This window comes from Schistocerca nitens, chromosome 1, assembly GCF_023898315.1.
Source record: "Schistocerca nitens isolate TAMUIC-IGC-003100 chromosome 1, iqSchNite1.1, whole genome shotgun sequence".
In the NCBI taxonomy this organism is placed as follows: domain Eukaryota; kingdom Metazoa; phylum Arthropoda; class Insecta; order Orthoptera; family Acrididae; genus Schistocerca; species Schistocerca nitens.
The window spans coordinates 607,737,128-607,753,267 of record NC_064614.1 but is presented as its reverse complement, the minus strand read 5'-3'; the positions used below and the strand labels follow the sequence as shown (position 1 = coordinate 607,753,267).

The window sequence follows — 16,140 nt, the reverse complement described above, 5'->3', positions numbered from 1 at the left end:
GAGATGTGCTGCTGTAGAATCATGTTCAAAATTAGGTAGGGTGTTAAGATATGGAAAGTGGAGGTTCTCCTCAGAATCGGCGAAGAAAGGTATATGTGGAGAACACTGACTAGAATAAGAGCCTGGACGGTAGGACATGTGTTGAGACATCAGGTAGTAACTTCCATGGCAGTAAAGGAAGCTGTAGACGGTAAAGACGGTAGGGGAAGACAGAGATTGGAACACATCTAACAAACAACTGAGGACGTAGGGTACAAGCACTACTCAGAGGTGAAGAGGCTGGCACAGGAGAGAAATTCATGGTGCCTGCGTCAAACCAGCAATATGATTGACGGCTGGGAAAACCTTACTCCGACAATGCACGCCCACACACAAGTCTCAGAATACGGGATCACATCGCCAATGTGGTTGGACAACTTTTCCTCATCCATCCTATAGCCCAGACCTGTCGCCGCCGGACGTGAGTGTACGAGGGCTATTAGGAAAGGAGGGTCTGATCGGCTGCGAAACGGAAACCGCAGAGAAAATCCGATGAAGCTTTGCGCCGATGTTTTGGGCAGTGTCTCTAGTATATCCGTTGACTGTGTCATACCGCTCTTTTCACTTCTGAGCTCGCAGTGAGCACGTAAAGACGTCGCATAAGTCATGCTTTTCCTTCTTCATTAAAAGCCACGGCCGCACTCTGCAAAGGCGATGAAGATCCTTCTGCAGCGGTTTCCATGGAGAGTGTTTCATCACCCACAATACAGTCCATAACAGGCTTCCCCTTTCGTCTCTGCTCACATGTAGGTGCTATCTGAGAAGATAATATTTTGTTGCAGATAACCAGCTGTAGACCAATGTAGAGAATTGGTACCGAGTGAGATGACGCAGTAGTTAGCAAATTGGACTCGCATTTGGAATGACGACGGTTCAAACCCTCGTCCGGCTATCCTGATTTAGGTTTTCCGTGATTTTGCTAAATCGCTTAAGGCAAATGCTGGGATGGTTCCTGTTGTAGAATTTTAGAACATGTTTTTTGCTCGCGTATCGTGTCGGTTCTGGAAACCCAGAAGCTACTCTGTAGGAATCCACATGGATTCCGGAAACAGCGATCGTGTGAGACCCAACTCGCTTTATTTGTTCATGGGACCCAGAAAATATTAGATACAGGCTCCCAGGAAGATGCCATTTCCTTGACTTCCGGAAGGCGTTCGATACAGTTCCGCACTGTCGCCTGATAAACAAAGTAAGAGCCTACGGAATATCAGACCAGCTGTGTGGCTGGATTCAAGAGTTTTTAGCAAACATAACACAGCATGTTGTTCCCAATGGAGAGACGTCTACAGACGTTAAGGTAACCTCTGGCGTGCCACAGGGGAGTGTTATGGGACCATTGCTTTTCACAATATATATAAATGATCTAGTTGATAGTGTCAGAAGTTCCATGCGGCTTTTCGCGGATGATGCTGTAGTATACAGAGAAGTTGCAGCATTAGAAAATTGCAGCGAAATGCAGGAAGATCTGAAGCGGATAGGCACTTGGTGCAGGGAGTGGCAACTGACCCTTAACATAGACAAATGTAATGTATTGCGAATACATAGAAAGAAGGATCCTTTATTGTATGATTATATGACAGCGGAACAAACACTGGTGGCAGTTACTTCTGTAAAATATCTGGGAGTATGCATGCGGAACGAGTTGAAGTGGAATGATCATATAAAATTAATTGTTGGTAAAGCGGGTACCAGGCTGAGATTCATTGGGAGAGTCGTTAGAAAATGTAGTCCATCAACGAAGGAGGTGGCTTACAAAACACTCGTTCGACCTATACTTGAGTATTGCTCATCATTGTGGGATCCGTACCAGGTCGGGTTGACAGAGGAGATAGAGAAGATCCAAAGATCACAGGGTTATTTGGTAAGCGTGATAGCGTTACGGAGATGTTTAGCAAACTCAAGTGGCAGACTCTGCAAGAAAGGCGCTCTGCACCGCGGTGTAGCTTGCTGTCCAGGTTTCGAGAGGGTGCGTTTCTGGATGAGGTATCGAATATGTTGCTTCCCCCTACTTATACCTACCGAGGAGATCACGAATGTAAAATTAGAGAGATTCGAGCGCGCAGGGAGGCTTTCCGGCAGTCGTTCTTCCCGCGAACCATACGCGACTGGAACAGGAAGGGGAGGTAATGACAGTGGCACATAAAGTGCCATCCGCCACATACCGTTGGGTGGCTTGCGAAGTATAAATGTAGATGCAGATGTAGATGAAAGGGCACAGCCGCTTTTCTTCTCTATCCTTCCCTAATCCGACCTTGTGCTCCGTCTCTAATGACCTCTTTGTCGACAAGACGTTCAACACTAATCTCCTCCTCCTCCTCCACCTCCTCCTCCTACATCTACATCTACATCCATACTCCGCAAGCCACTTGACATCGTGTGGCGGAGGGTACTTTGAGTACCTCTATCGGTTCTGCCTTCTATTCCAATCTCGTATTGTTCGTGGAAAGAAAGATTGTCGGTATGCCTCTGTGTGGGCTCTAATCTCTCTGATTTTATCGTCATGGTGTCTTCGCGAGATATACGTAGGAGGGAGCAATATACTGCTTGACTCCTCGGTGAAGGCGTGTTCTCGAAACTTCAACAAAAGCCCGTACCGAGCTACTGAGCGTCTCTCCTGCAAAGTCTTCCACTGGAGTTTATCTATCATCTCCGCAACGCTTTCGCGATCACTAAATGATCCTGTAACGAAGCGCGCTGCTCTCCGTTGGATCCTCTCTATCAACCGCCGGCCGGTGTGGCCAAGCGGTTCTAGGCGCTTCAGTCTGGAACCGCGCGGCCGCTACGGTCGCAGGTTCGAATCCTGCCTCGGGCATGGATGTTTGTGATGTCCTTAGGTTAGTTAGGTTTAAGTAGTTCTAAGTTCTAGGGGACTGATGACCTTATCTGTTAAGTCCCATAGTGCTCAGAGCCATTTGAACCATTTTTTTTTTTTCTTCTATCAACCCTATCTGGTACGGATCCCACACCGGTGAGCAGTATTCAAGCAGTGGGCGAACAAGTGTCCTGTAACCTACTTCCTTTGTTTTCGGATTGCATTTCCTTAGGATTCTTCCAATGAATCTCAGTCTGGCATCTGCTTTACCGACGATTAATTTTATATGGTCATTCCATTTTAAATCACTCCTAATGCCTACTCCCAGATAATTTATGGAATTAACTGCTTCCAGTTGCTGACCTGCAATATTGTAGCTAAATGACAAAGGATCTTTCTTTCTATGTATTCGCAGCATATTACACTTGTCTACATTGAGATTCAATTGCCATTCCCTGCACCATGCGTCAATTCGCTGCAGATCCTCCTGCATTTCAGTACAATTTTCCATTGTTACAAGCTCTCGATATACCACAGCATCATTCGCAAAAAGTCTCAGTGAACTTCCGATGTCATCCACAAGGTCATTTATGTATATTGTGAATAGCAACGGTCCTACGACACTCCCTTGCGCACACCTGAAATCACTCTTACTTCGGAAGACTTCTGTCCATTGAGAATGACATGCTGCGTTCTGTTATCTACGGACTCTTCAATCCAATCACACAATTGGTCTGATAGTCCATATGCTCTTACTATGTTCATTAAACGACTGTGGGGAACTGTATCAAACGCCTTTCGGAAGTCAAGAAACACGGCATCTACCTGGGAACCCGTGTCAATGGGCCTCTGAGTCTCGTGGACGAATAGCGCGAGCTGGGTTTCACACGATCGTCTTTTTCGAAATCCATGCTGATTCCTACAGAGTAGATTTCTAGTCTCCAGAAAAGTAATTATACTCGAACATAATCCTCTTCCTCCTCGTTAGAAAATTGGTTGAAAGCAGTGGTGGTTGGTTTCTATGACGAGAGTTTAGAAAGATGATACAGCGGTACGACAAATATCTAAGTGGCAGCGGCGACTATGTGGAGAAGTAGCTGGAAAGTGCAGTTAACTGTTGCAAATAAAACATTTTCGATTTTCACAGTGGTTTCCATTTCGCGACAGATCGATCCTTACTTTCCGAATAGCCCTCGTAATTTGACTACTTAGGAATTCTCTACGTGGGACGCACTTTGAAGATGATTAAAGTGTGATTCATGCAATGAAAACATTGCTATGCGTATATGACAAAAGCTTTTACCAGCAGGCAACATCTGCTCTTACCCAACACTAGCGTAAGGCCATAGAACGTCATGGAGACCATGTAAAAAATACTGTATTAATGTAAACAAAAGTTGATTGATATTGTCAGCAAATTCTAATTCTTACGGATGAATATGTTCTGGAAAACAATTGTGGGGAATTACTTATTGAAAGACACTCGTAAATGTGTATTTATTTCGTTGACATTGCAGGAGTTCCGAATCTGGTGCTGTCTTCGTGTTGTTCAAAAGAGTCATTAAAGTCACGTTGAGTGATCGTGTCAACTAAAAAATAAAATGATCTCATTACAGCAACTGGTATTTCATGAATGGTAAAGCGCTCTCTGTAGTTTTATTCAAATTTCCTGTAGCAGTAAATGCAAAATAATAGGACCAATATCCGTATGTAATCAGTATCAATCTACTGTATGTTTATCCCAGAACCACCAACGAACCGCAGAGTTTCATTCGGATTGAATTCTGCCTAATGCATACCACTGACCCAGGCTACGCGCAGTGTTATGCCGCCGCATAATCGGAAGAAAGAGAATTCGAACTCCTTAAACATTAACAGCGGGGAGCAACAGGTACGTGTATCTATTAAGATTCGATCAGCTATACACCGCTGTGTCGGAGTGGTTAGTGTTCCTCACGGTGATAGTTCAGTCATAACTGGTAAACCTTTGTCACAAGTCCCAAATTTACTTTCCCTCACTTCTTGAATTAAAGCCACTCTGGTAACAACGCTAGCGCTGGTACTTGGAAGATAATGGAAAAGAAAGGACCAGGCGCTGCCGGCCCTTCACCAGCTTAATTAACCGGCTACCAGCAGCCGGAGTCGGAAATAGGTCTTCAGAAATTTTATTACTAGTCCTTTGTAGGGTATGATTACTGGACGAATAGGTGACTTAGCGTAGAGATTTTAATTATACACCTAAAATTGCCCGATTCGTTACCGTTACACCGTATACACAACCGGTCGCTGGACTGCCAATATAATGTTACGATTCTTTATTACTTCGTGTGTATGTATGTTTGAACTGTATCCAGAATGGAAGATTTCGGTACCATATTCGGCTCTCTTTGAGTATAGATAACATTCAGGTGCAAACGAGAAAGTCAACGAGAGAGCTCTGGAGTGCCATATGTCACACTAAATGTTGTCAAACTTATAGAGAGTGCTAGGAACTACTGTTAAGGGGATGATGTGTCATTATTAACATGGGAAGTCCACAGCATTACGCTCTTTATAAATTTTGCACAGCACTTTATGATATAACGAACCAGTTTGATATTTTCTACGTCACATTCAGGTTGCAGTTGACAAATCGATGTATGAAAGTTATTTAAGACAGCACGCCACTGTATACTCTCAATGGAACTGGAAACTTGTATTTTATAATGTACTGTCATTGACTGTCTGGAATAAGCTAAGAAATTCTAAAACCGGCGAGAAATATAATAAAGTGTTCTACAACATGGAAAAGGCCATGTTTTTTTTAAGAACAGTCATATTCTAGAAAGAACGATAGAACATTGCATTAATATTTTGTAATTTTCATCTCACTACGTCTCTCTTACATGGTAAGAACCATGGACCTCGCCGTTGGTGGGGAGGCTTGCGTGCCTCAGCGATACAGATAGCCGTACCGTAGGTGCAACCACAACGGAGGGGTATCTGTTGAGAGGCCAGACAAACGCGTGGTTCCTGAAGAGGGGCAGCAGCCTTTTCAGTAGTTGCAGGGGCAACAGTCTGGATGATTGACTGATCTGGCCTTGTAACACTAACCAAAACGGCCTTGCTGTGCTGGTACTGCGAACGGCTGAAAGCAAGGGGAAACTACAGCCGTAATTTTTCCCGAGGGCATGCAGCTTTACTGTATGGTTAAATGATGATGGCGTCCTCTTGGGTAAAATATTCCGGAGGTAAAATAGTCCCCCATTCGGATCTCCGGGCGGGACTACTCAAGAGGACGTTGTTATCAGGAGAAAGAAAACGTGTTCTACGGATCGGTGCGTGGAATGTCAGATCCCTTAATCGGGCAGGTAGGTTAGAAAATTTAAAAAGGGAAATGGATAGGTTAAAGTTAGATATAATGGGAATTAGTGACGTTCGGTGGCAGGAGGAACAAGACTTCTGGTCAGGCGAATACAGGATTATAAATACAAAATCAAATATGGGTAATGCAGGAGTAGGTTTAATAATGAATAAAAAAAAATAGGAGTGCGGGTAAGCTACTACAAACAGCATAGTGAACGCATTATTGTGGCCAAGATAGACACGAAGCCCACGCCTGCTACAGTAGTACAAGTTTATATGCCAACTAGCTCTGCAGATGATGAAGAAATTGAAGAAATGTATGATGAAATCAAAGAAATTATTCAGATAGTGAAGGGCGATGAAAATTTAATAGTCATGGGTGACTGGAATTCGGTAGTAGGAAAGGCGAGAGAAGGAAACGAAGTAGGTGAATATGGATTGGGGCTAAGAAATGAAAGAGGAAGCCGCCTGGTAGAATTTTGCACAGAGCACAACTTAATCATAGCTAATACTTGGTTCAAGAATCATGAAAGTAGGTTGTATACATGGAAGAATCCTGGAGATACTGACAGGTTTCAGATAGATTATATAATGGTAAGACAGAGATTTAGGAACCAGATTTTAAATTGTAAGACATTTCCAGGGGCTGATGTGGACTCTGACCACAATCTATTGGTTATTAACTGTAGATTAAAACTGAAGAAACTGCAAAAAGGTGGGAATTTAAGGAGATGGGACCTGGATAAACTAACTAAAACAGAGGTTGTACAGAGTTTCAGGGAGAGCTTAAGGGAACAATTGACAGGAATGGCGGAAAGAAATACAGTAGAAGAAGAATGGGTAGCTTTGAGGGATGAAGTAGAGAAGGCAGCAGAGGATGAAGTAGGTAAAAAGACGAGGGCTAGTAGAACTCCTTGGATAACAGAAGAAATATTGAATTTAATTGCTGAAAGGAGAAAATATAAAAATGCAGTAAATGAAGCAGGCAGAAAGGAATACAAACGTCTCAAAAATGAGATCGACAGGAAGTCCAAAATGGCTAAGCAGGGATGGCTAGAGGGCAAATGTATGGACGTAGAGACTTATCTCACTAGGGGTAAGATAGATACAGCCTACAGGAAAATTAAAGAGACCATTGCAGAAAAGAGAACCACTTGTATGAATATCGAGAGCTCAGATGAAAACCCAGTTCTAACCAAAGAAGGGAAAGCAGAAAGGTTGAAGGAGTATATAGAGGGTCTACACAAGGGCGTTGTACTTGAGGACAATATTATGGAAATGGAAGAGGATGTAGATGAAGATGAAATGGGAGATACGATATTGCGTGAAGAGTTTGAGAGAGTACTGAAAGACCTAAGTCGAAACAAGGCCCCGGGAGTAGACAACATTCCATTAGAACTACTGACAACCTTGGAAGAGCCAGTCCTGACAACACTCTACCACCTGGTGAGCAAGATGTATGAGACAGGCGAAATACTCTCAGACTTCAAGAAGAATATAATAATTCCAATCCCAAAGAAAGCATGTGTTGACAGATATGAAAATTAAGGAACAATCAGTTTAATAAGCCACAGCTGCAAAATACTAACGCGAATTCTTTACAGACGAATGGAAAAACTAGTAGAAGCCGACCTCGGGGGAGATTAGTTTGGATTCCGTAGAAATATCGGAACACGTTAGGCAATACTGACCCTACGACTTATTTTAGAAGAAAAGGCAAACCTACGTTTCTAGCATTTGTAGACTTAGAGAAAGCTTTTGACAATGTTAACTGGAATACTCTCTTTCAAATTCTGAAGGTGGCAGGGGTAAAATACAGGGAGCGGGAAATAAGACACTTAAAGCAGTAAAGGAGTTTTGCTATTTTGGGAGCAAAATAACTGATGATGGTCGAAGTAGAAAGGATATAAAATGTAGACTGGCAACGGCAAGGAAAGCGTTTCTGAAGAAGAGAAATTTGTTAACATCGAGTATAGATTTAAGTGTCAGGAAGTCGTTTCTGAAAGCATTAGTGTGGAGTGTAGCCATGTATGGAAGTGAAACGTGGATGATAAATAGTTTGGACAAGAAGAGAATAGAAGCTTTTGAACTGTGGTGCTACAGAAGAATGCTGAAGATTAGATGGGTAGATCACATAACTAATGAGGAGGTATTGAATAGGATTGGTGAGAAGAGAGGTTTGTGGCACAACTTGACTTGAAGAAGGGATCGGTTGGTAGGACATGTTCTAAGGCATCAAGGGATCACCAATTTAGTATTGGAGGGCAGCGTGGAGGGTAAAAATCGTAGAGGGAGACCAAGAGATGAATACACTAAGCAGATTCAAAAGGATGTAGGTTGCAGTAGGTACTGGGAGATGAAGATGCTTGCACAGGATAGAGTATCATGGAGAGCTGTATCAAACCGGTCTCGGGACTGAAGATCACAACAAACAATGAGCGTCAGAGAAAGTTTAGATAATCACTGGTTCATTAATTTTTGGTACGTGAACGAGTACTTTTGCCTCGCAGACAACTGTGCTACAGTACAATAAATTTGTTTTACTTTTTTATGTTACCATCATATTAAAAATCTGGTATCAAATTCCACAAAAGATACAAGTTGTAAAAGGAGGTTGGTAGTGGAAAGTGGACTAGTCCAGATGTTAGTTACCAGGCCCGATCACCAGTCAAAGACTTAAAATTTTTAACGATCTAATAATAGATTCTAAGCGATTTTGAAAATCTTCTAAACAATTTCTGAGTGCAAAGTAACTGTGAGTTGAAAGGTGTTATAAGAAAACCACACATGCATGTTACATATGCAGAAACGATGTGTCATTTACGGACAATGGAAATTCAATACTCACGACTTTTAGCCGAATGTTTTGCTATATTACTTGATATCGTCTCCTTGGGGTAGCGACAACCCGTTACAAAAACTGACTTGAAGGCATCGGTCGTTGATCGCGTGCCATAACAGTGTCCTCAGAGCGAAAGATTTAAGCCTCCCTCCAGAGCGTGACTTGCTGGGTGTGTTACTCGCTGGCAGGAACTTCCTGGTGATGTATCACAACTGCTACTCGTTTGCGCAGAACCATGTTATATACCATAGATACAGGCTCCAAGCTACGTTCTGTCTAGGCCGTGCTCCCCCAAGACCAATGAAAGAGCGTGGTTGTGTTGGTAGTGATGGGAGAGCGGAGTCATTTAACCACCATCTGATCCAGTTACATCCAGACCAAGATGGCCCAGACACTTGAGGGCTTTCAAATTAAATGATGAAAGGCTGTGAGGTGGGGACCCACAACTATATACCCTCCAACTCAGAGTTTCAATATTAAAAGTTTTGGCTGGTTTCTTTGTCTAGGGGCTGGGATACGCAGTTGCCGCATTACAAGCCAAATACTGCTGAATCTACAGTATACGATAAGAATACACACATGAATCGAATGGTCGAAGGTTTCTATCACTCGGAAATTTCGAATTATGAATGTAACACATAAATTTATAAATGAAAGATTGCAATTAAATAAAATCTGCAGGTACTATCTTAACGACTTTACATGATGAGTTCGATAGTAGAAGTAATTTCGAGAATGCGGTATATTTCTTCAAAATACTTATTGGTGTCGATGGTCCAGCAATTCAATAAAATATAAGTTGAATAACAGGGAAACAATAGATGCCTACTTCACTCAACTAGTTACAGTATGAACAACAACATAGCTCGCGAGATATTCACTTCTGAACGCATACTACGTCTTCACTGCAGAAGCCACGGAAATCACACAAGGACACAAGTCGGCACTCCTAAATATTTATATTCTCCGCGATCACGCGCAAACTGCTCCATTGTGCAAGTCTTTCCGTCGACCGGACGGTGCGTCCGTCGCGCCGTACTGTCGAAGCCTCCCCGTGCCCTGTGCCGTACTGTCCAGAACGGCCGCACTGCTCGGAGCTACCTCGTGTCCTCTCCGGAGATGATACTCCTCCCCAACCTCCATACGCCTATCTTAGTAACGAGCACTGTGATTGGCTAGAGCGCTACCTCCATGGCTCCAAGCCAACATGCCTCACAAACGTATTGAAACACATACGAAATACTGGATTTGCACTTAAATAACTTGAAATTAAATAAATATTCCTACGGTTGGTCCACAAACACGCTCTAACACACATTATTAAACACATAGACAAATTAAATAGACATATATCAAAGGGATAGGAACAAAAGGTAGGCCAGTAGCCTAATGTCTCTGTGCTTTCTAAAACACAGTAAATATTTAACCAGTTCCTTCATGAATAGTATATATCGGATATAAACAAAGAAATAGATGAATAAATATATTTACAAGCATGCTGCTACCGTTTTTTCGTGTAACTGTGGAGTACCTATGGCCTGATGCGATCGATAGTAATCAGCCACTTTGGCCTCCAATAACTCATGTACCATTTAAGTTACATGCCTGTAATTCATGCCAATTTAGGTTTACACTAATATCTTTCTAAAGACACATAGATCGACGAAATCGGATGAACTGTTTAGATTCTGGAAATTCGTTGCTGGGTGTTACTTGTATAATTTACCGTCAGATACTAAACTTTAAACTAATAAAGATATTGAAAATCTGATTACACCATCAGGTTCGTCGTGTAAATAATGGCAATGTACATGTTTCTTTGTGAGGTATCATCATTCATCTGGCTGCTATTAATTTCTATATGAACTGTGAAATGTGTGCTATTATGGTTTAACGAAGTCTGGCATCTTTGGCGCTCCTGGCGTAGACATCTCCTTCGTCGACACAAAGCACCGTCCTCGTCACAGCGTCAACACGGAATTCCCAGCCACGCGATCGGGCTGGACCGCTCTTGCTTCGGCCCACGTCCGGCACCACGTGGTCGACCTGCACAGCGGCCCACGCCCACCGAGCGGCCTGTGCAGCCACGCCAACTCCGAACTTGGAATATTTTCAGGGCGCCACAATTCGCCCGTTACCTCACACACTGGACCCGTATTCGGAGGCAACATGACTAAATTCACGTTTTGTTGTGTTCCTAAATCAGTTAAGGTGAATCCAGGTATGGAACATTCATCAAGTACGGAATGTTTCCTTTATCATCGTTGTCCAACTAAGCTGGAGCACAAGGAGAGGAGCGTCGTAGGATATTTTATAGTACTAAACTTCAGCCTACCTTCCTTCCTGTGACGCAGCTACTTTAGACCTAAACGAGATACAGCCGTGACTGATAGTGATCTGCAAGTATGATGTTGAACGTTCTGTATACCACGTAGAGTGACATGACGTCCAAAGTTCGCTCCCGCCGTACCTAGTGTACCAGGTGATTATGATTAATATGCATTTAGTCTTAGAGGTTCAGTGCGGGCTGTAATTGTCGTATGGCAGCGAAACTTGATAGATATTCTGATGCGCTAGTGCGGAACCGAATTATGCTAGAAAAAAACTGGTTCCAATTTTGGCCACCAGGGGCGAATCTTGTGCTGTGAATACAAGAAAGTCATGTAGAAACTTCCCATACGTTATATATTAGCAACGGGACATGGACAGAAAAGGTCAAACAAATGAGGAAGGCATAATGTCGATATTATTAACAGCTGGTTACACAACGTGTTAAATACGAGCACCACAGACATAAACGAGATGCTCTAGAGCGCCAGATTTGGACGTGGCTATAACTGGAACTAATTTTTTTCCAGGGTACATCAGTTTGACATTAACGCATCAGAGTATATACCCAGTTTCAGTGCCGTACGATAATTACAGCCACAGTCAACCTTTGGAAGTAGCTATACTTTGATTACAATCACACAGCACTTCCTGCCGTGCTTCAGTTCGTGAAGTTTGTTAGCCAACTGACTTCTATATCATGTAATGCACCGTAACAATACAGCTCTTTGCTTTTTCCGTTATTCTATACTAGGTTCAAATGGCTCTGAGCACTATGGGAGGTCACCAGTCCCCTAGAACTTAGGACTACTTAACTCTAACCAACCTAAGAACATCACACACATCCATGCACGACGCAGGATTCGAACGTACGACCGTATCAGTCGCGCGGTTCCGGACTGAAGGACCTGGAACCGCTCGTCCACAGCGGCCGGCTCTATACCAGGAGTCTTCTACGTAGACCCTACTGGAGGAAGAAGCTCCCCTGTTGCGATAATGAAAATTGAACGTCTACCTATACATCGGACGTGGCCTGCATTTTTAAAGCTATTTTATACGTCTGGCACGGTCGATTAATCCTATTTGTCCACTGGCTGTATTCGACTTGAGAAAAGAAAGGCAGTGGTTCAGTGACTCTCTGCTGTACTTCACTTCTATTCTAAAGATTTTGATGGTCTTTTTCCGTTCTTTGGATGAACTAGAGAAGCAGCAAAAACAGGTGAACCTCACTACCCTGCACTGAAGTGTGCCGTGGCGGCCGCGCTGTTTCAGGGTGGCCAGCGATGGCGCCAGCTATGATGCCTCATCCTGCCTGGGGACGGCAAGCCGGCCCATCCCCCAGAGTTGTCGGCGTCGTCGCGGGACACCATGGAGGGTAAGTCATCCGCAGTCCCTGCTACACTCATCTTCGTTTTCCCGTCTTGGATTTCCATATCACAAAAGTTTCCCCATTTTAAAGTAATAAAAATTCTTGATCAGAATTTATACTACCGTATTTCAAGGCTGAAAAAATTTTGTGATATGGAAAGAGACATTCAGGCAGATGCAAAAGAATGCAGTGCCGAAACAGGATCGTCCACTAGCCCAACCCAACGAGATAGACTACTAGCAGGTTGCTACATTTATTCAAAGATTGGCAGCAAATTTTATCAAATTTCAGTTAGGTTAATAGTGATTCTACACTCTGAAGCATAAAGGACGACGCACCACAAAGGAATTATCCGAATGGGAGGGAAATCGGTAGATGTGGTTGTGCATGTACAGGCAAACAAATGATGACAACTTCAGAAAAAATAGATGATTTATTCACGACAAAGAGCTTCAGTATCTCTCAGGAGGACATCCAACACCTCTAACAATCAACGCCAAGACGAATTACCTGCTTGGACCAACGCGTTATTGAAAATGGTTCAAATGGCTCTGAGCACTATGGGACTTAACATCTGAGGTCATCAGTCCCTTAGAACTTAGAACTACGGAAACCTAACTAACCTAAGGACATCACACACACCCATGCCCGAGGCAGGATTCGAACCTGCGACCGTAGCAGCAGCAGCGCGGTTCCGGACTGCAGCGCCTAGAACCGCGTGGCCAACGCGGTGGGTCAACGCGTTATTGATTTGTTCAATACGCGAAGCTCTTTCTCTTGAATACATTATCCAATTAATTTGAAATTGTAATCATTTTTGGGTAACTATATTACCGTTTTCTTTGCCTGCAATTTTGTGTTTCTGTTTCAAATGGGTAATGTAACACTTTTTTAAATGCAATTCCAATGTTATGCCTTGTTTCGTAATAATAGGTACTATTCAAAAGTTCCCGAAATTTATTAATTACAACTATAAAATTGTACCTAGATATTATTCTGCACCATCGTCTCTTTGCAGTGAATACATAGTCCAACGTTTCTACCACTTTTGAAATATACGGTGTGATTATAATTAAAGTTAAACTTTCAAACCGCTGTAGAAATAACACCACTGACCAGAATGACATCAAATTGCAACGGAATATTATCGGAGAAGGGGGAAAATGTATGGCAGAAGAAAAATAAATAGTTACAAAATGTTGCTATAGGTGGCGCTGTAAGCCTCATAATTTGATAGCAGTCGACTACAGATGACAAATGAGTCTTACAACAATGCGTAATGTGTACGTTTGACGTTAAGCAAACTGTAGAACTCAGTGTACGTGGGTGTACATGTGTGATACTGTTAGTTACGTGACGCCATCCACCACGGCAAGGTCATATCAAATTGGATGGGAAAAATCGATTTTAATTGTCATGAGACCAAAAAACGCATAAATAGTATCAATCACATCGGTTCTTAATTGTTCTGAGGCCTAAAACCGCATAAAAAGTATCAATCACATCGGTTTTTAACTGTCCTGGGACCAAAAACCGCATAAAAAGGATCAATCACATCGGTTTTTAAACGTCGTGAGGCCAAACACCGCTTAAAAAGCATCAATCAAAATCAAATCGGATTATTAATTCCCGTGTGACTGGCGCAAAACATGTTCGGTGTGCTGTCCACCGTTTTCTGCAACAAGTTGAAACCGAGAAACAGCATGTTCCACAACTGATCGAAGAGTTTCCGGGGTCACGTTCAGAATGTGTTGCGCAGTGCATGCCTTTAGTGCAGCAAAGTTTGCAGTCGGAACACTGAACACAACACCTTTCAGATAGCCCCACAGCAAAAATAGTTCACATGGCTCTAAGCACTATGGGACTTAACATCTGAGGTCATCAGTCCCCTAGACTTAGAACTACTTAAACCCAACTAACCTAAGGACATCACGCACGTCGATGCTCGAGGCAGGAATCGGACCTGCGACCGTAGCAGCAGCAGCGCGGTTCCAGACTGAAGCGCCTAGAACCGCTCGGCCACAAGGCCGGCTGCCCCACAGCTATAAGTCACATGAATTATGATTAGATGATCGGGATGGCCAGGGTGTAGGGAAATGGCGGCTTATAATTCTAGCATTTCCGAAATGGCGCTTCAGCAGCTGCTTAACTGTATTTGCAATGTGCGGAGGTGCACCGTCTCGCATAAAAATGATCACATCCTCACATCCACGATGTTGGAGAGCTGGAATGACGTGGTTGCGCAAAAGACACTCATAGCGCTTATCAGTGACGGTACAGGTAACAGGACTTGAAGCATCTGTCTCCTCGAAAAAATATGTTCCTATGGTAAATGATACTGTAAACCCGCGCCATACAATGACCTTTTCAGAATGAAGTGGCATTGCTTGATTTGCGTGTGGATTTTCCGTTGCCCATATTCGAAAATTCTGTATATTGACGGATCCTGTCAGATGGAAGTGGGCTTGGTCTGTCTACTAAATCTTCCACGGTCAATCATTGGTCACCTCCACGCGAGCAAGAAATTCTGAAGCAGAGGTCTCTCTTGCTGGAAGATCAACGGAAGCAACTCGTGCACATAGGTAATTTTGAATGGAAAGCAAAGAAGGATGTTTCGTAGGATTTTACACACCGTGCTCACGGGAATGTCCAATGTTCGGGCAATTCTCCGTGCACTACACGTTTGCACACCACAACTCGTTTTCTCCTGCATTGCTGTGGCCACTGCTTCCACTGACGTCGAATCAATTCGTTCCCTTCCTCTACCAGGTTGCACACCAATAGAACCCGTCTATTTGAATTTCCGATTCATTTCCTCCAGACCCACGGCAGTCATCGGACCAACGCCTTTTTTCAAACCCTTCAGAGTCCGGAACTTCTGCAGAGCGACGTGTGCACAACCATCATTCTTGTATTACACAGCTTTACATGCAGAACGCAATCCTGCATTGAGACAGTATGGCGAACGTCGTGGACGCGAAAGGAGGATAAGTCGTGTACCCGGCGTGTTTATACCAACCTCAATGGGCCCTACGCATGACAGGTGTTTTCTTTTACGTATTCTGACACATACAGCGCCATCTATTGATCAATTTTCACACTATTTTTTTCTTCTGCCGTACGTGTTCCCCCTTCTCCGATAATATTCCGTTGCAATTTGACGCCACTCTGGCCAGTGGTGTTATTCATACACCGTTTTGAAAGTTTAATTATAATCACCCTGTATAATGGAAGTCTTTCGTTATTAGGGTATTGAGAAACCTCTGCGATTCTGCTTGAATCTCATCCACAGTATCAAATCTCCGACAACTTCATCGTAATCATGGAGTAGAGAATAAAGTCAAAGTTTAGTCAGTATGTCGACTGGAGAACAACTGTGATCTTCCAGAATGAGATTTTTACTCT

General features: G+C 43.2%; 1 protein-coding gene across 1 annotated transcript in view; it reads left to right on the top strand.

Annotated features, from left to right (window-relative positions):
* LOC126262709 (translation initiation factor IF-2-like) overlaps positions 1–16,140 on the top strand; it is a 47,872-nt gene that overhangs the window by 16,686 nt on the left and 15,046 nt on the right. The window contains exon 2 of the mRNA XM_049959535.1: positions 12,639–12,741. Coding sequence (XP_049815492.1) covers positions 12,639–12,741 — 103 coding nt within the window. The remainder of the gene's footprint in view (positions 1–12,638; positions 12,742–16,140) is intronic.